We start from the raw sequence: 23,821 nt of genomic DNA, 5'->3' as shown, positions 1-23,821 counted from the left end.
GCGTGCATGCGTGCGTGTGCGTTTAAGTGTAAGGACATTTAGGAAGCTTTTATACGCTGTGGGCCTCGTTTTGCCAACATTTTACAGACGACTGAAATGGAGCACTTAGCTCTGTGTATCAGAGAAAGAGCCTTTTGTTACTGCGGGAAAAGAGTAACCCCTGCTCACTGATCCTGCTACTACAGACAGAGAGAGAGAGAGAGAGAGAGAGAGAGAGAGAGATATGAGTGACAGCACCGGAGAGAAGAATTCGCAACACTGAAAATGAGATATTTACAGGATATCAAAGAGGCGATCAAAAACAGATGACAGAAAAACACAACAGAAACAAATGGATGCACTTGCCAAAATTCTAACTTTGTAGTACAGTATAGCATTTATCTACACTGTAAAAAAAAAAATCGTAAAATTTACGGTAAAAAAACAGCAGCTGTGATAACATGAATATGGTGACAACATTTTAGGTTTTACGGTTTTAACTTAACTCTACAGTTAAGTACCGTAATTTCATTAACTTATATAATGTTAATATACCAACCTATTAATGTACTGAAATCTGTTTTGTACCTCTGAAATACACTTATAACCACCAAATGCAGCCCATCACAAGCAGCTTTTAAATAACAACATATATAGAAGGTACACAGTGTTATTCACACAAGCACTAAACACCATCATGGTGTGACTCATTAAACTGAAATATGCAATAAACATTAATTTAACAACATTAGATGTAACATACAACCCTAATAAACATAACTGATAAGAAAAGAAATAAGAAGAAACAGTTCTCTCAAAGAAAAAACATCAAATTCAAACTAAATTTGAAATGGAACGCAGGGAACTCTGGGAATGACAGTTTACGGTTTTTCCCTGTAAATTTTACAGGAACTTACCGTTAACCATTTAACATGTTTTTAAATGTAGCATTTTCACAGTTTTTTACTGTTAAAATCACGGTAATTTTTTTACAGTGTATCCACCTAAAAATCAAATAAAAATAACGATACAGATTTAAATAGTAAATTAAATCAATTATGGTTGGAATAAAAAAATAAAAAATAATAAAATAAAAATCACCTTTGATAATAGTAGAATATAAAAATGTAATAGGATAATGTTTAATATATATAGAAAATATAGAAGATATATAAAAGATAAGTGTATACAAGTATAAATAAACACACTTTTACTTTATACAAGGTTTGTGATGCAACGTTTTGTATAAAAATGTTTAGCTGCATCATATTAATGAGCATTTGGAGGGCAATGTGGTGACATCATGAAAATGTTGCAATGGTGCTAAAATGTACCGTTATGCGAAATATGTTTTTTTGTCTTCTGACTTTAAGGCAAAATATGGCCTGGGCATATTCGGTGAGATTCAGTGAAAGAGCAAGGAAACACTGATTCAATTTCATATTTTAAATATGGCCACTTAAAATGATGAGCTTTGCTAACTAACAAAACAGCCTTTAACTTGTCATATTGTGCAAATAAACAACACTGAAGCAAATTTACATATTAAATAAACAAACAGGAGCAGAAGAGCTTCATTAAGCGATATGCGGTTGAGGTGATACAGCATTCCCAATCCATTACCCCTCTACTTTATTCATCCATCAGCAGAGTGTGAGAATAGAGAGAAAGAGAGAGAGAGAGAGGAAAACAGAGGCCTGTGGGGAAATCCAGAAATATCTCTGACTCATCTCGGCTTATTTATGCTCTAAAGACTAACTGTACATACTCTCTCTCACACACACATACATACACACACACACACACACACACAAACCATCATTAGCTAGTTTACTAAAACAAAAACATGCCCTAGTGTTCAACACGTGCATATTTCACCTTCAATCAATCATCAAAAGCTCTACATCCCTTTTATGTTAATGAAGTCTGTTTTAATTGTTTGCTAAGATTTTATTTTGCTCTTAACAAATATCCAGACAAAAAATATACCATAATACTATCAATCAATTCACAGTAGAACAAAAACAAGCCATGCCCTCTATTTTCCTCATTCAATATTCTGTTTCTCTCGGAAGTACGTCACAATACGGAAGTAAAAACGTTCGCAAACGTCCGGTTCATGCGGACTTTAACACGGACTTTAACACGGACTTTTGGGTTGTCAACCTCTAAAAAGGACGCAAGATCACTATAAAAGTGGTCTATATGACTTTTATGGACAAGAGCAGCATGAAATATCTTATATTGTGTTCTGCAGAAGAAAGAAACTATAAATGGTTCTAGGGCTGTCACAATTCATCAATTCAATTCGAGTCCTTGATTATAAAAATTCCTCAATTGCATTTTGCCCGTGGCGATTAACCGGCAAAATACTGACAGTGGCGCACAAGAATCCATGAAACGCATAAGCCTATTAGACCATTTTCTAAGGCTGCATGAAATATTAAAACACTTTAAAAATCATTATAAAGCATAGTGTTATGATGAATTAATTGTTCGCTCAAGTCTCTTTAATCACCACAAAAATGATCCGATTACTCGTCAGAATAATCGAACAATTTCTCAATTACCAAAATAACCGTTACTGACAGGTCTAAATGACTCATTTTAGGGGAACGTATTTATTTCAACTTGAAGCTCCTGCAAGTATAAATGACTAATTTGAGACACAACCATAATCCACATCAAGCCTATATTACAGTAAAATCAATACGATAAGTGGAAACACAAAACTAAATCAGTGTATGAGGAATCTTTCAGGACGAATCCATGAAATCCCGTAAGTGCTTGATAAAATTATTAATAATAAACTGATTCGCAAAAAATTGTGAGCAGAGAAATGCAATACATGAATGCTAAATCCATCAAGAAGGCTAATCTGATTCCGATTTGGTTCTTTTTAGTGTTTTGATAATTGGTAAATACAGCATGTCACTTAGCATAACCATTGGTTTGAAATGAAGCATATAAACACATGCGCACACACACACACACACACACAAGCAAATGTGTGCATGTGGCGAATAGCTGCCGTGACATGAGTCAGAGTGACATCATGTCACGGAAACATCACAATGTCCTCTGTTCAAAGTAACAGAATATACAGCACATACCAGCAAATGCACTACGTTCATCTGGCAACAAACTGTCAATAAATCGACTATGACTTGTATCAGTCATTTGAAAATATATTTCATACAGCTTACAAGATTAAAGGCATAAACTATTTTTTTTAAATATTTTACGAGTGGGATTTGTCCATGCAAATTTCACTATAATGATGCTAGAATGTTGCCAGCACAAATGCATATGTGGTTGCTAAGCTGAGTGGTTTCTAGCGCACTGCTACAGTGCATATAAACACATGCACTTTTTATTATACATGATTTTATAGTCCAAAAAAATACATTACAAAACACACCTCACATCAACAAGCCGTATGATCTGAGAAATCATCCTCAGCACAAATATTTGTGTGTGTTACAATTGAAAAGTTCACATTAACATTTAGGGTTAACGATTTGATCAGAAATTCCAAAAGCAAATTATGAGCAAAACCAAGTTTACCAAATTTAGTTTCAATTAGGGCTTTGAATGGATTACACATTTTAATAATTCATTTATTACCTACCTATTATTAATTATTCAAAATAATTGCATACAACAATATAGGGCAGGGAAATATGCCGGTAGACATGATTAACCAGTACAAATTTATCAACCGGTGGAGATTTTGCAGATTTTCCGGTTATCGCGGTTACACGCTCTTGTGACATTGCTGTACTACGTGGTCACGAAAACTGGTCGTTTGCACACATTTTTAAGCATTGCATTTAAAAACAATGGATATTAAGCTGTTATACTACATATAAACATAAAATAAATGTACTATCTATTATTGAATAATGTATTTGTTATCGTAAATAGAATGAATCACTTTAAATAAAGGTAGTGAGAGCCCTAGTTTTAATACATAAATTTGCATACAAGTTCTTGATGTCATATGACTAGTGATTTTAAGGTTTCAAAGCAGTAGAACATTGAGATACACAGATGCAGCTTGGTATTTCTGAGAGACAGGACAAATCCATCTCTCTACCTCCTCTACTTCCATCTTTCTCTCTCTTGTCTGTATAGAGCCGTCAGTCTGCACCAACAAAGCTGGAGGGAATGAAGACCACTTCATAGAGTTGCCCCTCTACCTCCTACGGTGTGTGTTGTGTGTGTGTGGGTTGTTGAACAAGAGTGACAAACAACCGCATACTGGCACAGGAAGTACTTTTCTCCAGAAAGAAAGGAAAGAGAAAAGATCCTGATCACAAACATGCTATAGAAATATGATGGTATTTCCAATGACCTTGCAGCATCTATTCCACCTCCTCTCTCTCTCTCTCTCAACCGTGCAATCCTGAACGTCAAACTCATGCTCAGTAACCCAGCAACAAACCGCATCCTTTCACATGATGCAGTGCTGCTCTGAATCCGGCTGTCTATGGAGCGCTGTTCCACCCCTAACCACTGAGGGGCAGTGTGTAGGGGCGGCAGCGGAAAGCACAGGCACATGCAAAAAATGACTGAATACTAATGAGGAGATAAATCTCCTGCACCAAAGACCTCCCTCAAAACATCATCATCTTCCATTATACTGCAATTCAACACTCCTCAAATTCCATTCAGATATTCATTTATCACACGCTGACCTCTGGAGCAAAGCAATTTCTCCTGAAAATGTGGCCTCTGATTGAAACCGATTAACGATTTGATCAGATTCCTTTCTTTCTTTACATCAATCGAAACTGTTAAGTGTCTATTTTTTTGTGTACACTCACGATTACAACAAAACTTTGTGGTTTTGGGGAAAAAAAGAAAGCCAACAGGGTGCGCTCTCTGTCTTCTCCGTCTCCGCGGTCTGTTTATAGAAACGCGTCACTAAAATGAAGTGTAACTCAGCAAATACTCAACACAGAAACATGAGAGTTATCTCTATAGAAAGCCTGAAGTGTCTACTTTCAAATGAAGTAATGTCGAAAACAAAGTACAACTGTAAGTAAGCTAATAGAAAATGAAACCATTTAACCAAACATTGACAAATGCTTTCCACCATCTCTTAAGCCAGAGGTCCCCAACCACCGGGTCGCGACCCACTACCGGGCCGTGGAAGAATTCCTACCGGGTCGCGAGAACGTTCAGGGGAAAATGTGTATAGATATGACGCTCTGTTATTTATTGTGCGTAAATGATTGCTCTAATTATTCTGTATTTTCGTTGTATGCTATTGATATGGAGTTGCAATTTGACGATTTCATGTTAAATTAGTAAAAAGTTTGCTCTGATCTGTCATATAGGCTATTAGGGCTTAAACGGATCGCAGTTGATCCGTGATATAAGGACCAGCGCTCACAAGAATAGAGACATGTTTCAGACAGCGTGGCATTCCAATTTGTTTCCTCTTTCATGTATCCTTGCGTTTAAGATACATATGCATGGGGGTTGGCGTTTACGTCGCAATACTGGAAATATTTCTGTTTTAAACCATAAAGGCGAGCCTTTAAATCACACAAGCAACGTGGAAACTTTGCGCAATAGTTATGCCGGTGAACGTCTTAACTTCTGTTATACAGAAAGTGAAAGTAAAAAAAGAAAAAACGCTGTATTAACAGCGCATATTCTCTCAGAGACGACAAGAGACGAATCTACTTCAACGTGCTGATAACAGTATAAATGAATCGACCTGTTTTAAAGACCCCATCCACAACACACCCATCCTTTTTTTCTAGAACACTAGTCCAGTTATTTACAACCACCTTTACAAATACAGCCTGTTTGCCATTTCAGGCACTGCCAAAAAATAAATTAGCTTGTATATTATGGCTGTATCTGCATCTATTTTGCCTGTGAGTGACTCTGCATGTTAGTAAGTGTGATTCTGAAATATGACTTGACTCCATGCCCATCAGCAAGATTGCTTATTTATGCCTGAACACAAGATCACCTGAGGAAAACGCCAGGACGGAGTGCTAATGCCAGACACTCACTCACACACACACACACACACACACAGTGGACCACCAGCTTCTGCACATACACGTGAACACCTGAAGCCACTGAACACTGAATCTGAGTGGTTGAGAAAAAGACAGAAATCTAAAAAACTTGTAATTTTCTATATTGGTCACAAATACTGAGAAAGATAAGAGCTTTTCAACACTTCACAAATCTCCATAGGAATTCACAGAACCGAGCAATCAAAATTGCGGTTTGCATCATTAAAGTTAAAATAAGCTAAATATATTTAATTTTTTAATTAGTTTTAATAAAAAAAATAAATGACTATTATTTTTTAATATTATTTTTATTTATATTTTAAGAAAAATAAATGTTCCCTCATGCTGTAAATGCATGTTATCTTAAAGACAAATAAACTAAATAAAGAAAATATTAAATATGCATAATAAAAAATATCTAATAGTTCAGAAAATTTATGAATTGATAGTAGATAACATCAAATCCCTGGTAATAGTTTTTCCTCACTAAAATTACTTGCTCAGAAATGTTTAAGATTATGAATGCTACTGCATTTCATGCTGTCATTTACATTTATTCATTTAACTGATGCTTTTATCTAAAACGACTTAATGGTATATGTGCAATATGTGGGTTCAGAAATGAAATGGCTTTAACTATAACTAAGAGAATTAAAGATACAATTTGAAATGTTAGTAAATGCATTGAGAGCATGTAAACTAGAACAAACTCCATGTCTCTCTCTCTCTCCTCTCACACACACCATTACACAGAATCCCACTAATCGAAATGCATATAAAATACACACAGTGTAGCACACAAAATCAAACACTCCTTGCAGTATTACACATGCATATACACACGAACGGACAGTGGCTTTCCAAAGTAGTCAAACCCACACACGCTAAGATAAAGAGCAAGAGGAAGTCAGCGCATCTGATGAAAATAAGCAGTTAGCTAAGTGATTAAACATACACTTCAGCCTTCATCACCGCTGGGGTCCGGAGACACAGCCAGACACACACACACACGTCTCATTCCCCTCAGAGAAATCAGCGGCTTCTCCTTCTAAACAGGTTTATGCTTAACATCAGTCTTTTCCTCATACTTCTTATGGTGCAGTTTTGTGCTTGGGACTGATTCCAAGTTTGCTCTATTTTAAGCTTGTCTTATCTCACTGTGACTCTAATATAGGTTAGACCTGACAACTGTGTTGAAATGATGGTGTAAAGCTTTCGTAGGCCAGAATGTGCTGTGCTCTAATTTGTTCTTTCTCGTATAGGGATAAATTTGTTCTAAAATTGTTCAAACCTGAAAAATCTACACTGTGGCCAACCTCATGGAAACAAGCTTTATAAAGGGACTAATCTGTTATCAAAGAGTACCAAAGTAATGCTTTTTTAAAATGCAGGATAAAACAAATGAATGGGTTTACAAAAATTCCACTTGTGTGGAATAAAAACTTCTGCTTTTAGTTTTATATTGACAGTTTAACCAGTTTATTCATTCTAATTGTTCAGTTTGAAAACTTATTTAAATGAATTGAGTTGAACTATTTGACATAAATGGGGCGCAGACAGAGTGTTGGTTAGAAAATTCAGATGGTTAGAAAAATATATAAATAAAATTTTACTTTCCATGAAATCCACTCCAATGGGAATAAAATAAAATAAAATAAAACTTAAATTTCCCGACACTAGAACCATGATCTTTATTCGGAGAATTATATTGGAATACTTAAAATATGCAAATTATGAAATAATCCTAAATTATTCAAATGCAATCCATAAATTCTGAAAATGCTAATTATGAAACGATTTTAAGTTAAAATGTTCAATTTCTTTATAGTCGTGTGTATTTTAAACAGCTTTTTTGCAGTTCACTAAAACGGCCTGTGATGTGACAAATGCATTTATAAATGTCTAAATATTCCATGAAGTCAATATGAGATAACAAAAGCAGCATGTATAATTATAAATTAATTAGAAAAGTGCATTTTAAAACAGTCACACTGCAGGACAATGCAGTCACAGCTTGAAATGTCATACCACCCATCCATTACAATCACTGTACCATGTTACTGTGTTATTTTACATGTAGTAATTCCCAAAATATGACTGCAAGAGGTAACATGCTGGTGTAGTAATAATAATTAGCTTAATTTAAGAACAGCAGAAGTCATTTAAGAACACGACACGTGTGTGTGTGTGTGTGTGTGTGTGTGTGTGGGAAAGGTTGGCGAATGTGAATATTATTGGGCATGAAAAGGGCACGCTTGTACACAGCAGGAGCTGCCTGGAGCCTTCAATCTACTGCAAGAAACCGTCAGGAATAACCTTATACCAGACACCGAGTCTGTGCTTGTGTCTGATGAAGAAATGTGATTGTCTAAAGAGTCTGTGTCACCTTGTGCATCTTAAAGGTACCAAATAATGCTGCAAGCCACATTTCTGAGCTGCATATTGTATGTAAAGAACGGTAACCGCAAACTGCAAGTATTGTAGAGAATACTTGACTAGGGAATGTTTGACTCAGACAGGTACATCATTAGTGGACCAAGAGCTTGGGGCTTCAGCATATTTGACTGCTTTCCATATACTCAACTGAAGATGTTCCTTTTTTGGCAAACTGACGCATGATCTATTTGAAGCAGAAATCTTATGGTTAGTGATAGATAAGCTTTAATATGCAGCAATGAAGGCTGCTTGCATTTGTTGAAGAAAATTCATTTTATGTTAATTTTCATATGCTTATGGGAACATGTGGTGGTGCAAAACCTTTTTTGGTATGGCTGTGTAGGAAGAAATGGGTCTGGGGCATTTAGCCTAAGATGTATGGATGACGGGGGGTCCATAAGGGAATATTGGGCGGGAGATCCAGACCATTGGAGACGGGGGAGATGCATGTTCGTGACCTGAAAGGTAATTTGGGCCCTAAATCTAAGGGGAATAGGTTTTTACTGCATGATACAGTGGAATGTTATTTGTTTTCTCACCAAGTATGGAAAAGTACAGCTGCAAGCTTGTAACCTTGAGTGCCTAGAGTGTGGATATAAGGTGGAGGCACACCCTCCCTTCTTTGTCACACTCTGCAGCGAGTGTTTCTGTATGACTGTCTGACCTTCTTTGCAAGGAATAAAACCATTTTAAAGACGAAGAGTGAGTTTGTCTCTTATGCTGATGAGAGTCAGTTAAAATTGCCACAACACATTACAGTATATGACATTGTAAAATGTACACATAAGTCTCTTGAAGCATTTACTAAATAACCAGTAATGAAACTAAATGTCTTAAAAGAATGTTCCGGGTTCAATACGTCAAGTAAAATAAATTAAGTATGTCACAGATGTTGTCATCAGCGAAATTATGCAGTATAAAATAGATTTTTATTTTGAGATTTGCTAAATATTACATTTAAAGGATTAAATATTTCCAAAATATGCAGAAGTCCATAATCATAATAATGCTTCCACCAGTGAAAAAATTCCATCCTCTGTTGTCCTCTCACATCACAGTTCACTGACTTATTTGTTCAGAACTGTTCTGGACTGTTTTCACTTGCAAACAGTGCTTGATCTGTGCATATTCCTGATTCAGATGAGACTACTTTTTCAATGGAGAAAGCAATATTATTAGCAATTTAAATTTAAAACGCCTTAATGATGGATTCTTTTCTTACAAACAAGCAGCTTTTCATTTCACAAGACATTAACTGATGGACTAGAGTCGAATGGGTTACGATTACTGTGATGTTTTTATCAGCTGTTTCAATACTTTTCAACGGTCTCATTTCATTTTATTACACATAACTTAATTTCTGAATTTATTTTGGTTTTGTTTTATTTGTATGTATGGCTTACTTGGGTTGTTACCGACATTTGGTGAAAATTTCATGTAAACAGCACCACCGGAAATATATTTACTGGGAAAAATGGTGACGTGTTGAATACTTATTTTACCCGCTGTCTATATACAAGCCGAATTCTGGAAATGTTGGGACATTTTTTAAATTTGAATAAAATGAAAACTAAAAGACTTTCAAATCACATGAGCCAATATTTCATTCACAATAAAGCATAAAAGAAATTTTACACTTTTAGCCACTAAATGAGCTCATTTCAAATTTGATGCCTGCTGCAGGTTTCAAAAAAGTTGGCACGGGGGCAACAAAGGGCTTAAAAAGCAAGACATTTTGAAAAGATTCAGCTGGGAGAACATCTAGCAACCAATTAAGTTAATTGATATGAGGTCTGCAACATGATTAGCTATAAAAGGGATGTCTTAGAGAGGCAGAGTCTCTGAGAAGTAAAGATGGGCAGAGGCTCTGCAATCTGTGAAATAGTGCGTAAAAAGATCGTGGAATACTTTAAAAACAACGTTCCTCAACATCAAATTGCAAAGGCTTTGCAAATCTCATCTACACTGCCCTCCAAAAGTTTGGAAACACCCCAACAACCTTTCTAAACCTTCCAACAAGACAATGACCCCAAGCACACTTCCAAGCTGTACAAATCCTATTTGGAGAGGAAACAGTCAGCTGGCATCATGTCTGTCATGGAATGGCCTCCCCAATCACCCGACCTCAACCCAATTGAGCTACTATGGGAGGAATTGGACCGTGATGTCTGTAAGAAGTGTCCAACCAGTGTGAATCATCTTTGGGCAATCCTTCAATAGGCTTGGAATAATATACAGTATCAAGCAGGGACGGATTAACGCACGGCCCTACCGGGCACGTGCCCAGGGCACTGGACCAGAGGGGGGCCCAGCTTAAATACCGCTACTCCCGTAACGCGATTTCAACCGTGCCCCCTCAGATTTTTGAGACAAGTGAATTTTGAATGAAGCTTCCAAAAGACAAAATAGACGAATACATTTTTTTTTTTAATATTTGATAAACGATCCCACCGGTGTGATTAGATCGTTCAGTGCGGCACATCACCAGCTGCTAAATTCAAATCTGCGCTCACTCACCTTCACTGGCTGGCACGGAGCCAGAGACAGCCGCGTTTTTAGCTTTACAGCACTGCGCATTATAACCAAACACACATGATTCTGTTGAGCTTCTTATGGAGTACAATGGCCAATAAGAAGCATTCAGATGAGTCGTCGCTGAAACAACGTCGCGTAGCTACGGGTGGGCCTTTCATCTGTGGCCCACCCAATGAGAAGTTGGTAATTTTCCAAATGGATGTAATTTATTAAACGATAATAATAAACGTCTTATTTCACTGTAACTTTAAATATTTATAAAAAATATTAAAAGCTTGTGTTCATGGTCAGTTGCAGGTCGTTTCAGTTGTCCCTCTTCACGCTGGTCAAAGTGATGATTCGTCTGTTTCTGTTAGTCCCACCCACAATTAATGTTATGTTTACGACGTAAGGATATAAGAGTAAAATGCGCGCGTTTGTGAAGTTAAATTTGAAAATAGCCTAGTGAAGCAAACATAGATCAGATCAATTCTTTAAAAAGTAAAATCTTAGCAATAAGTCCAGACCATCTCTATAAATGAAACCCGCCAGACCACCTGCGGGTGATGGATTTATCGATCGGAAACTTCGATCGGATTTTATTTATTTTTTTAAATAAATGAATATAGGCCTATGTATGTGTGTGTGTTTCTGTTTGCACACAGCTTTCCCTGTCAAATAAATAAAAAAATCCAAATATATACGGTCGGGTTGGAAAATGTTGAGACACTGTCTGTTCAGATGCCTTTCTCCCCTCCGCGTCTCGGCGCAGGCACGCGCAGCACAGCAGTGTAGCACACATTGATCGGCACATGCACATCACAGACAGGCAGAGAACTGCAGAAGTGAAGCCCTCCCTCCCTCCCTCTCCACTTGTGTTTATCTTGGTGTGGAGGTGAGTGGTAATAAACAAAAGACTAGCTACCTGTGCCTCGAATTTACAGCTAATTATCCAAAAGACAAAAGGCAAATATAGTTAATTGGTCTTCCTATCATCAGCTACCATAGACCAGTGCGCGTTCTTTCACTGCATGATTCAGTTTATTAAAATGCATTTAGATTAAGAATGATCACAAAATTCAAGATATGGGAGCAGAAATGCATATATTTATATCATTTCATATAGTTAATCAGTATCATGCGAAGACTGACTTTTTTTGTTTGTTTGTTTTTTCCCCCACCAAAAAGCAACATGATTGCAAATGCAATATTGATTTTATAAAGCAGTTAAATAAACGAGAATTTAATATTAACACACTTATGTTTTAGACACAATATTGACTGTTTTTGCTCTATTTCGCCAACAAATAGAATTTAAATTTGCGTCTCTGAGCAACAGCTGTATTGTTCCTGAATGAATCAACTGTTTAAATGATTCGGTTCAGTTGCAATGACTCACTTATTAACAGTGACTTGCTGCCACCTACTGGCAGTTTTAATTTCACATTTAAAGTATCTATTCATTTTTTTTTATCAGTATTCAATGTTTAAAATATCAAAACAGTATTAATGCATTTGTAACTGCAGGTTAAATGCATTCATGTGCTGCATTAAACCGTGTGTAAATGCATCTAAATGCCACTTCTAATGCAGCTTCTGTGTTTTCTCTGCATTGCAAAGATTTTGTCAATACTGATTTCATTTGCTTGGTAACAGCTTAAATGACTTATTCTAATTGACTGAAAATATGATGCGCACTCATGCAGGGCTTTATAAAGGTAAAAATGCCCATAAAAGGTAAAAAAAATCAATTTAAACTTATTGGAAAAGATTCATTTCTACCACTGCTGTGAACTGATCACCACAGAATATGCAGAATATCAAAAACTTTAGGAGTCAGCTGTCCACGGTAGTCCTTAAGATATCAGCACAATAACACACTCAGCAAAATATTGTCTAATTATCATTATCGAAAAAAAAAAAAAAAAAAAAAAATTTGATATATTTTTTGTCAATATCGCACACCCCTAATATATTTATTTTGTTTAGAAAATAATTAATGAGAAGTGCCCTTTTTTCCACTTGAGCCCCTGCCCCTCAAAATGTCTGCGCACGTCCCTGACTGAGAGACTCTTGATTATGATATCATCTGCGAAGCCCCGTTGTTTCAGATTGAGGTAATACTTTACAATAAACTTCCTTTTGTTAACGTTAGTTAATGCATTAACTAAGATTAGCAATACATTTGTTACCGTGTTTATTCGTCTTTGTTAACCTTAGCTCAGGCAAATGTTAACAGATACAACTTTTAATTTGAATAATGTCCAATTAGTACATTTTGAAGTGAACATTAACATAAATTACTAGTGCATGCTTTAGAAGTACTGTGTAATGAACCTTGGTGCTGTATTTTTTGTTGGCAATTTGACATGCAGTTATGCTACACACTTGGCCCACCCAGTTTTATGTAGGCCCACCCACTTAAACATTTCTGGCTACGCTAGTGGCTGAAACAGCTGTGTTTTATTCAGTGTGAGCGCTCCCTGAATTAATTCTGCTCTCTGCCGATTTCTTTCATCAGAAACAACAAAGTGCAAATGTGCATAAGATGTAAGCAAGATATTAATTTCACAATGTAAGCAACTTCAGTTATTAATGGGAGTTTTTGAGGAACAGAAACTCATAACCTTGATGCCCAGATGTCTTCAAACTGTTTTGAAAAGAAGAGGAGATGCTACACCATGGTAAACCTGCCCCCGTCCCAAATATTTTGAGACCTGTAGCAGGCATCAAATTTGAAATGAGCTGATTTTGTGCATAAAATTGTAAACTTTCTCCATTTAAACTTTTATGTTATCCATGTGCTATTCTGAATGAAATATTGGCTCGTGTGATTTGAAATTCTTTTAGTTTTCATTTTATTCAAATTTAAAAAACGTCCCAACATTCCAGGAATTCAGGTCACAGATTTGGAAAAATTTAGCGCTACATCACAATTCCAATGCACAAGCTCTCAATCTGATCTGATTCAATTCTCAGTTTTTTATTACATTCATTGGATATAGTTTTAATACAAATGCAATTGATATTTCTAAAAAATGACTACTAAACATCAGATTACAAGTGGTGAATTAACAAATTAAGAGTCACAGGCCTGTATTGTAAACCTATTCTCTCTTTTTTTAATAGGCTCCTATTTTTTTAATCAATAATAGGACTCTATAAATAATTTAATTTTTTTTTGGTAATAAAATGAAGCCATAAAACATTAATTTATCCTAATCAAATGAAAATTAAACCCTTTAATTTTTTTTGTCAAACAAAATGCTGCACAGAGGTTTACTGTCAAAATTGAAAAGAAAACAAATGTGATTATTTCTTGAACCTTAGAAACCATGTTTTTTTTTTTTTTTTCAAGTTTGCCAAGATTTCAAAAAACTACTTTCACGTTGTCATTGTGGGGTGTAGTTTGCAGAATTTTGAGGAAAATAATGAATTTAATCCATTTTGGAATAAGGCTGTAACATAACAAAATGTGGAAAAAGTGAAACGCTGTGAATACTTTCCGGATATAAAAATATATTTATACAACAGTTCTTCCTTGTCCTCGAATCTGATTAGCCAAGAGAAGTGCAATATTCTAATGATACACTCTAAAAAATGCTGAGTTAAATACAGCTCGTCGCTGGGTAAAATATGGACAACCCCAGCGATTGGGTTGTTTTCAACCAACAGTTGGGTTAAATGTTTAACCCAACCTTCTGTGCAGTAACCTAAACGCTGGGTCAAAAACAACCCAATCGCTGAGTTTGTCCATACTTTACCCAGCACTGGGTTGTATTCAACTCAGCATTTTTTAGAGTGTAACTGCAACCATTTGTATCACTCCACTTGTGGCATTTCTCACAGCAAGTGTCATGGCGTACGCCCAAATCCACTGTAATTTGGTGCGATGCATCCACCTAAAACAGAAAATAAATTTGAACTTCACATCACTGTTTTTAACCTTCCTGAATATCGTGTTCTATTGACTTTCATTCCAAGTGCATTAGTGTAAACTGAGAGAAGGTCAAAGTGATCGTCTGTGTATTGTGCATCACAGACGCTGTCGTTGCTTGACTTGTTTTGAACCCAGAACACTCCTTTGAGAGTTTTCACTTTCTATACTCCAATACTCAACCCTTTATCACCTGGAACGCCCAAAATGAAAGCTGATACCTTCGGGTAATGAAGTCCCTTAGAAATAGGACACCTAGGCTAATACACAAGGAACTCATGCATAAAAAGAGGCACAGAAACACCTCATAACACAGCACAGACGTTACCGTTGTTCTGTAGTGGCAGAATGACAAATGAAAAGGTCCTGTAATATACACTGAAAAGGCATTACATTATTCATAACTGCATGGCGTTAAACAGGTGGTTACTACCCAATCACTGGAGGACTGTCCTATTTCACATACTGTACTATTCGATGATTATGACAGTATGAAAATTTGTGGTTGGTAAGATTTTCAAATGTTTATGCTCACCAAGGCTGCATTTATGTGATCAAAATACAGTGGAAACGGTAATATTGTGAAATATTATTACATTTTGTAAAATGTAATTTATTCCTGTGATGCAAAGCTGAATTTTCAGCATTGTTATTCCAGTCTTCAGTGTCACATATCCTTCAGAAATTATTCTAATATGATGATTTGATGCTTAATTATTATAAAAAATAATTGATTTTATGTTTGGAAAAACACAATACATCTTTTTTCCAGAGTTCTTTGAAGAATAGAAAGCTCAAAAGAACAGCAAAGATTTAAAACTGAAAACTTTTGAAACTTTCTTAATGTCTTTACGATCACTTTTAAGCATGATGATGAGTCCGTACAGATCAGCATTAAAAGTTCCCTGGAAAAATATCAGCTGGGAATTTTGTTCACATGAGGAAGTGTGGGGTCTGTGTGTGCTCTGTGATAAAGTTATGCTTTGAAAAACACTTAAAAAATTTAGTTGGATCTAAGAGACGTTTGATCCTGAACTGGACCCCCTAATTGGAGTCTGTGATCGACACAAAACTCCCATGAGCTGCATCTATAACCACAATTAAAACTGAAGCTCAGCTGAGGAAATGAAGAATTACCAACCTGCTTTTTAGTCAGTAACAATGCTTGATCTGTGCCACAGACGCTATCTCTGAGCTCTGCAAGCAGCACAACCTCATGCAGTCCTGTGTGAGGTGTTCTCTGTGGTGCTAAAATCAGCGATAGACAGCCTCTGTATTAATTTGCATAGTATTATATGAGGAAGCAATGTGCTGCTAGGTTGCACCTAGTCTTGCTTAGCCAGACCTCAGACTGATGGCTGAAGGTCTGGAATGTATGGTAGCTTTCATTGGCCAAGGCCCGCCCATCAGGCCTTTTGACCGACATGTCAAACAGCCAATCACAGTTCGTTTCGTTCAGCATCACGTTTCGGGGCGTGGAAATGTCGTCACAATAACAAACTCTCGGATGGACTTTAAAGTTTCTATGACGCGAACTTTAAATACTTCACATACTTTTGAAAATCCAGCGTTTAGTTGACCCTGATAAGCGTTCGTCGTCACATTTGTAAACAAGGCGGCTTTCTTCTTTCGTGAGGGGGTTTGGCGCCACGCCATCTTTGTTTCCCGGCGGACCGAAAATAAACGCGACACTCGTGTCTCCTGGAAATCCGGTTTAAATCAACCAGTCAGATGACGACTTCGACATTCCTGAAGTGTTTCCAGAAAAGTGTGCCATATGCATCAGACGTTTAGACAAGGTTCCGTGGCCGTGACCGTCTGAGGCTGAGACTAGGTTGCACCAATCCATTTCTATTCCTCGCTTTCTATTAGATATCACAGCTTTCTAAACCTTCGCAAGCCATTTACAACTGCAGGCAAGTGGGAAAAAAACAGACATTATAAAATGAGATACTGGCTGAAGAAAAACACCCACAATAAAGTGTCCATGATATTCTGGGGCCAGATTCACAAAGAAATTAAGTAACATTTTATTTAAAGGACCAATTCTCAATATTAACTAGCTGCTTATTAGCATGCATATTACTAGCATTTTGGCTGTTTATTAGTATCTATAAAGCACATATTAATGCCATATTCTGCAAGACCATATTCTAGATCCCTTAATCCTATCCCATACCTAAAGCCATACTGCCTTACAAACTATTAATAAGCAAAAGTTGTAATTAATAGATAATAGAGAGAGTTAACTAAAATGTGACCAAATTGTCTTAAGGTGAAATATAAAGATTGTAAGAAAGTTCCTATAGGTAGTTCTTGAAATATTCTTGAGACATTTTCTAATATATTCTTAAGAACAATATTTGTATTTATGTATTTATTTATTTGTCTTAAAAAGAAAAAGACAAGTTTGGTGTTATCTGACTCTATGGTGCTCTCATATGCGTAATAACTATGTAATAATTATATATTATAATTACACATCCCTAGTAATATTAATGCATTCTGTGTAGCTAGTGTAATGCTGTAATGCTGTAATGCTTAATATTTGAAACAATCCAACACATTCCTTAAACATCTTACCTATGGAGATTTAGACAAGGTTGTGCTAACTTTAAGAGGTTATGATCATTAAAGAAAATGATTTTTTTAGGAATTTAAATTCTCAAGTTCTTAAGTCTTGTCTTTAGAAAAATCTAGAAAAAAAGAGAGAAGAACAATATAAGATAATAAATAGCAGATAAAAAGAATTAAGAAAGTTTTATTAATCTGGCCCTTGGTGCCTATATACTGTATGATTTAAGTCCATTTATCAGTATGAATTTTTCATCCAATTTTATCACCAGCCAGAAGAAAATCATCAAAATTTAAAGGTAAAGGGTTTGCTCAATATGACCAAAACTAATGGTGATTCTTTACACAACAACATCACAACATCTAGTAAAATATATACCATATAAAAGCCTCATCGATCCTTTAGAGGGTCAAAGATGTTCCAGCTGCCCATATAATGTATCTATAGGCTCTCCAGCATGACCTCTGCTCATCCGTGTGAGACAACCCGGGATTGTATGTTATCTTACCTGCTGGGATTCTGATTAAATTTTGCTGTGCGATTACCTCCTGCTGTTTAACACACACATGGGAGTGCAGATGGATGAGATAACACAGCAAGCACATGAAAAAATAATAAAGCAACAGGAAAACAACCGATAAGGTTGTTTGTTTGATGTGTATTGCTGTTCCAAGTGTGCATTAAAAGAACAATGCCCTGCTTGTGAGGTTTACGGTAATCTGAACTGGTCGCATGGTAAGTTAACAAATTAAGTCCAGCAAAAATATAATATTTAAATAAATACAGACTCTAGGTTTCTACAGACAAAAAAAAAATACACTCTGTCAAATTTCACCCATCACCATCACTGCCTGCCGTTTCTCTTTCCTATCTGAGTTGCTGAAATCACTCAATTAAACTGTGCCAGTAGCCATGAGAGCTATTCACAAATCACGAAGCCCTCGTGCTGAGCCGTGCTCCGCCACAAGATCGAACAGCTGTCTTATCTCAACTCACAATCGTCCTCTCGGTCCAAAGCACAGAGACGAACATCCGCCCCCTCCGAACCCGATCCAAATGCTCCGCTTGTCTAAATATAAATCATTTATCTGAAGAGTTCAAGATCAGATCAATTGAACTGTACAAGCGAAGCAGTTAGTCGAAAGGAAGCGAAGCAAGTTTGAAAAGAAAATTTATGAAACCACTGAAATCCGGCCTGATTTCCTAACAATATTTGGTCTTTATTATGCAAATTCTTGACAAATAAAGTCCTCATTTGCTATAACTTAACTAATAATATAGTGTATATTCTTAAAGTCTCCCTGCAGTCTCAATTTATAACTCATCTTTGACAATCAAAATGATATATTAAAAATAGCATATATATAAAATTATAACGTTTTCGCCCAGTGAAAATTATTTCTTCATGCCTCAAAATAGCTTTAATGTACACTTTATACCCTTAAAGGGTTAGTTCACCCAAAAATTACAATTCTGTCCTTGCTATGTTTCTGGACCTTGATCGTGTAAGGTTGCTTGGTGTCTATGGGAGGGTCAGAGAGCTCACAAGATGCATCAAAAATATCTTCATTTGTGTTCCGAAGATGAACGGAGGTCTTACGGGTTTGGAACGACATGAGTTAATTAATGACAGAATTTTCATTTTTGTATCCCTTCAACTGTAATCTCTAGCTTCAGCTAACTGTTGTACGCGCGTTCACGAGAGAGAGGCGTCAAGCAGATGACGTAGGACGTTTGCGTAACGCAAGCTCTCGTAAGAACTAAGTCTCCTCTTGCCTTATATCGAAATCCTTTTTAAATTGCCTTATACCTTCAACCTTTTTCTTTACAAATCCTCATTTTGTACTTCTAATTTGCATTCGTCATCTGCTGCAATGCCACTTTCTAGTGAACATGCGTATGACAGTTAACGGAAACTAAAGATTAGCTACAGTTTAGAAAGTTTTAAACATAGGTATTTTTCTTACACAAACACATCAATTCACCTCAGAAGCCTGAGTGCCATGTGGAGCACTTTTTATGATGTATGGATGCAGTTTTTTGGCCTTCAAAATCTTAACCCCCCATTCACTGCCATTATACAGATTGGAAGAGCCAGGACATTTTTAAATATAACTCGTATTGTATTCGTCTGAAAGAAGAAAGTCATATATACCTAGGATGGTATGAGGGTGAGTAAATCATGGGGTAATTTTCATATTTGGGTGAACTAAACCTTTAACTCTTTAAGTATACGCAGCAGCGCATGAATATGCTAATTAGTCCCTGCCTCCACTCAATGCACCAGCTCAAAACTGCTCCACTTTCACTCGGTTAACTGAAGTAGTTAACGCTACACAATGGCAAGTGGCAATATTCTATCAACCTATCCGTATATGTTTGAACTACTGTAGAAACGGATTCTGAAGAAGAAGAGGAAGAGTGAATTATACAGGGTCGTATACAAGTCAATGTATCATAATGGTAATATATTTTATGTATCGCTCTCTACAACGTCGGACACACGTAATGGTAATTGATCATGCATTATCAAACAGCTAGTAATGTGCTACAAATGTTAAACAAACCATGTTCCTGTTCACCACCTCAGAGAGCTACCTTCTAAAACTCATATGTAGAAACACTTTGCTAATGATATGAAAAGTCCTGCCCCACAAATTGACAAGATTGGTTACATGTATGTGACATAGGAAACATGGGTTATTTCAAACCGTCTTTGCTACACTGGATTTCAAGGAGAAAATGCTCAGCAATGGTGTTGACTGATGAATTTGCACATGGTTTTTCTTTAAGCATATTAAAAACAGCAGACAGACATGACAACTGCACACCATTAAAAATGTAAAAAGGCGGAGCTTGGTCTCCATTAAACAATGAAATACCCATCCCTTAGGAGGCGCTCTCTGACCGGAGACCCATCTTCAGATGCAAACAACAGTTAATGTGAGTGTGGGGTTTGGGGAGATGGCAGGGGTCAGACTGGAACAAGCTAAAAAGGTCAAAAGGTTGCAGCTATTTACTCACCAGGTCGTGGTTGGTTGAGTTGGAATCATCCTCGGGAAAGGGGATGTATACAGCTAAGGCCATGCAGTTGGCGAAAATCGCTATCAATATAAAGATATCAAATGGCCTGAGATGAGAGTTAAGGAGTAGAACAATGAGAATTAATCATTATTAATAATTCAAGTCAGAGGCAATTAATATATACATCCAGTCATTCTTGTGAAGGTTTAATTTGCTAATGGACTCAATCAAACAAGAAAAAAAATCTAGCATATATTGGACATATTTAAAATCATGGGAAGGGGAAAATTTTTTATTCAAGGTTGAAATGTGATTAACAAATCAACTTTCAACTCCCTCAAGTTGGCTCGATTAAAATGGAATTACTCCAGACCTATTATTCAAAAGTTTCCTTTTTTTCCTTGCCATAAATTCAGATTTGTTACCTGGCTTGCTAGCATTTTTATTTCATTTACACATTTATGTTTTTTTTATAAGCCCTATTTATTTTTTTAATTATGGCACAAGATTGCTGATTTGCTTTTATTTTTTGAAATTTCAACAAAACCTATAAGTACCTATATTTCCTTAGTGATATTTAATTAGAATTAAATTCAACATAATTCATAAAACAATATTCAAAACACAATGTGTGTGTTTACAAGGCATAAAAACATATATCATCTCATTATTCAATGATTGTGGACTATGTTCATCAGCTGGCCTGAAACGGTCACACCGGACCCTGTTCATCTGTACATCTTTATTATTCAACGGAGCTAAATATCATCGTGTGATAGCTCAAAAGGGTCAGACGTAAATAGCAGTGAGTAGCTACTTGCATGCGGTTTAACAGTAAAAATTGCATCACAACAGAACTGACTCAGCCGCTCTGCTTTCCTGCTAGTGAGACGAACAAAATGTAAATAAAACTGCTGTGAGTCAGAGGACTGGACAATGCTGCAGTCTACATTAAATATTTGACAGTCAATCATATAAATCTCTCCTCTGCTTTCACAAAAATGCCTAATTTTGTGGGTCAAGGATTACACATTACACTTATGCGTTTTTTTAATCCAGTACAATGCAATGCTCTAATTTTACGTTGTGCTAAATACTCTTATTAGGCCATAGCTAGGACACTAAAATGTTAGATTATGCACCATTCAGGGGAAGTTCTCTCTGACTTTCCCATGATTCCCTTGAGGAAAGACAAGTCTGCTAGCGTTAGGTTAACACATTTCTACACAAATGTTAACACCTGCAATGCTTGTTTCACTGTACATTATATTGTTTAACAACAATATGCAGCTTAAAATAAAAAGAAGGCATTCTAGGCTATACATCCTCTCTGGAGAAGATGAATCTGAAATCCATAGCTCAACCTGGAATCCATAGCTCCTTTATTTTCCCGTAGGGCCGGGGAACAGATGTTCTTTTCAAAGCTCAGCTACACACGCTGACTTGCATTTGAGATTAAGGTGTTTCTCACTGCAGGGAACACAGCTTCTCTTTAATAAAGACCACCTGACAAGCTTCTACTAGAGCTCACGAGCTGGAATGTCTGCTAGAGACACAAAGGTGGACTACTTCCATTTGTTTACCTGTTCTCTTGATGATTCGCTCAATTACTTCATCCCACCTTCACCTATTTTCAGCACAGGCCACAAGAAAACCGCACCATATGTTAGTTTTGTAGAGAAATAATGGCAGAAGAAACCAAAGCGTATTTACAAACAACAAACTTGGACTTGAAGAGAAGACCACATAGTTTTTCTATGTGTTCAAATTAATATACTGAAAACCTGTAAGCCACCATTTTTCTCCATGAAACAAACATATGAGTCAACTGTTCTTCACTAGTCTATTTTTACAGCCTCGTTGTGTTTGTAACCACACACTTGCAAACCATTCTAACTCAAACTTTTAGGGAAAATATTTTTAAAATCAAGAATCATGAAAGAGTTGTCAGAAGCTTACTGGTGATGATGTCGAAGTCTGTTTGTTTTATAGCCTACATTTACGTCTTCTGGCGATTGTATTCAGACTTCAAAATTCATTTGTGAAGATTATCATAATGAACCAAAGGTCTAAGAATCATCAACTTTTGTTGGTCGCGGGTCTTGTATTCTGCCATAATCCAAAAGCAAATGGAAAAATCCTGTTGCGTTTTTGTCGAGGGAACCAGGGTGATGCAAACTTCTGAGTTGGCCTACAAAAATGCATCACTGTTGCAATTCTGCTGCAAAGCTGCATTCAACCTGATAGACCTAACCTACCTGATAGACCTCAACTCTTAACAAAATTAACTATGGCTTTATTATAGTAAAAGTGTGCTAACCATAGTTTTTGCCGTATTCATTTCCATTTGTATAACCAGTTTTACTACAAATACCTTTGTTAAACTATGGTTAGTGTAGCAAAGCCACAGTTAATTTGTGGTTACCATGGTTTACCTAACCATGCTTTTTTGGTTTTATTTGTAGTAAAACCACAGTTAACTTTTCACAAGGGCCACCACTGGGTGGATATAGTCAAACAGCAATGTTCTGATAGCACCACAAAGCCAAACCGCTCACAATTTTCAGTGGACTCTACCTAAAAATGGCTTAATTACCATCAAGTTGTGCATTTTTTCTTCTGCAAAAGACAAAGCATTTTAAAAAAGTTGGGGTCTAAACAATTTTGACCTCCATTGTGTGGAAAAAGAGGGAAAAAAGTAGTCATACAAGTTTGGAATGACACAAAGGTGAATAAATGATGACAAAATTGTCATTTTGGGGGGAAAAACTCCTTAAACTTGGATATGAGAACATTTTAAACACCCAAAGGGTCTTGATATTAATCAGTCCCAATGTTTTACAAACAGAAAAGGATACTTCCATTCCACGAGGCTGATGCAGGCCCGGCGGATGGGGTTGTTGAGGTTGAGGCAGAAGAGAGCTCTCTGCGGCCGCGTGTTGGCCGAACTGCCCTGTTTTTTGCTCTTGGCATACTGCTGCCGCTTTTTCTGGGCCAGCGAGCCGACCGGTACCACTGATGATACAGGCACGGAGGCTGTGGGGGGCACGGCAGGAGTCGCAGCAGGCGGAGCAGGGCAGTTGGCGCTCATGGTGCGGGCGTGGGCCTGAGCGAGGCGTCCACCAGCATGGGCCTGCCAGGGGAGAGGGCACAGGGGTGGGCGCTGGAGCGGAGGGTCTCACCAACAGGCTGGCACGTCACCAGAGACAGGAACTCTGGTACTGCTGGCATAATTTGCCTCTGTGAAAGACAGAGAGGAGAGTTAGAGAGAAAACGAGAAAGCGCAGAGAATATAGTGGGAGGCTGTGCAGT

General features: G+C 36.8%; 1 protein-coding gene across 1 annotated transcript in view; it reads right to left on the bottom strand.

The window, feature by feature from the left end:
- The window catches only part of LOC306856999 (voltage-dependent L-type calcium channel subunit alpha-1D-like), a gene marked incomplete at its 5' end in the record, with an annotated part of 95,413 nt that extends 71,813 nt beyond the window's left edge, over positions 1-23,600 (bottom strand). The window contains 2 exons of the mRNA XM_079396606.1: positions 20,510-20,615; positions 23,368-23,600. Coding sequence (XP_079252732.1) covers positions 20,510-20,615; positions 23,368-23,600 — 339 coding nt within the window. The remainder of the gene's footprint in view (positions 1-20,509; positions 20,616-23,367) is intronic.
- Positions 23,601-23,821: the final 221 nt, after the last annotated feature.

The sequence above is a fragment of the Barbus barbus genome, assembly GCF_936440315.1.
Source record: "Barbus barbus genome assembly, chromosome: 37".
In the NCBI taxonomy this organism is placed as follows: domain Eukaryota; kingdom Metazoa; phylum Chordata; class Actinopteri; order Cypriniformes; family Cyprinidae; genus Barbus; species Barbus barbus.
Note: the sequence above shows the minus strand (reverse complement) of the source record. Positions and strands in the feature narration are given on the sequence as shown.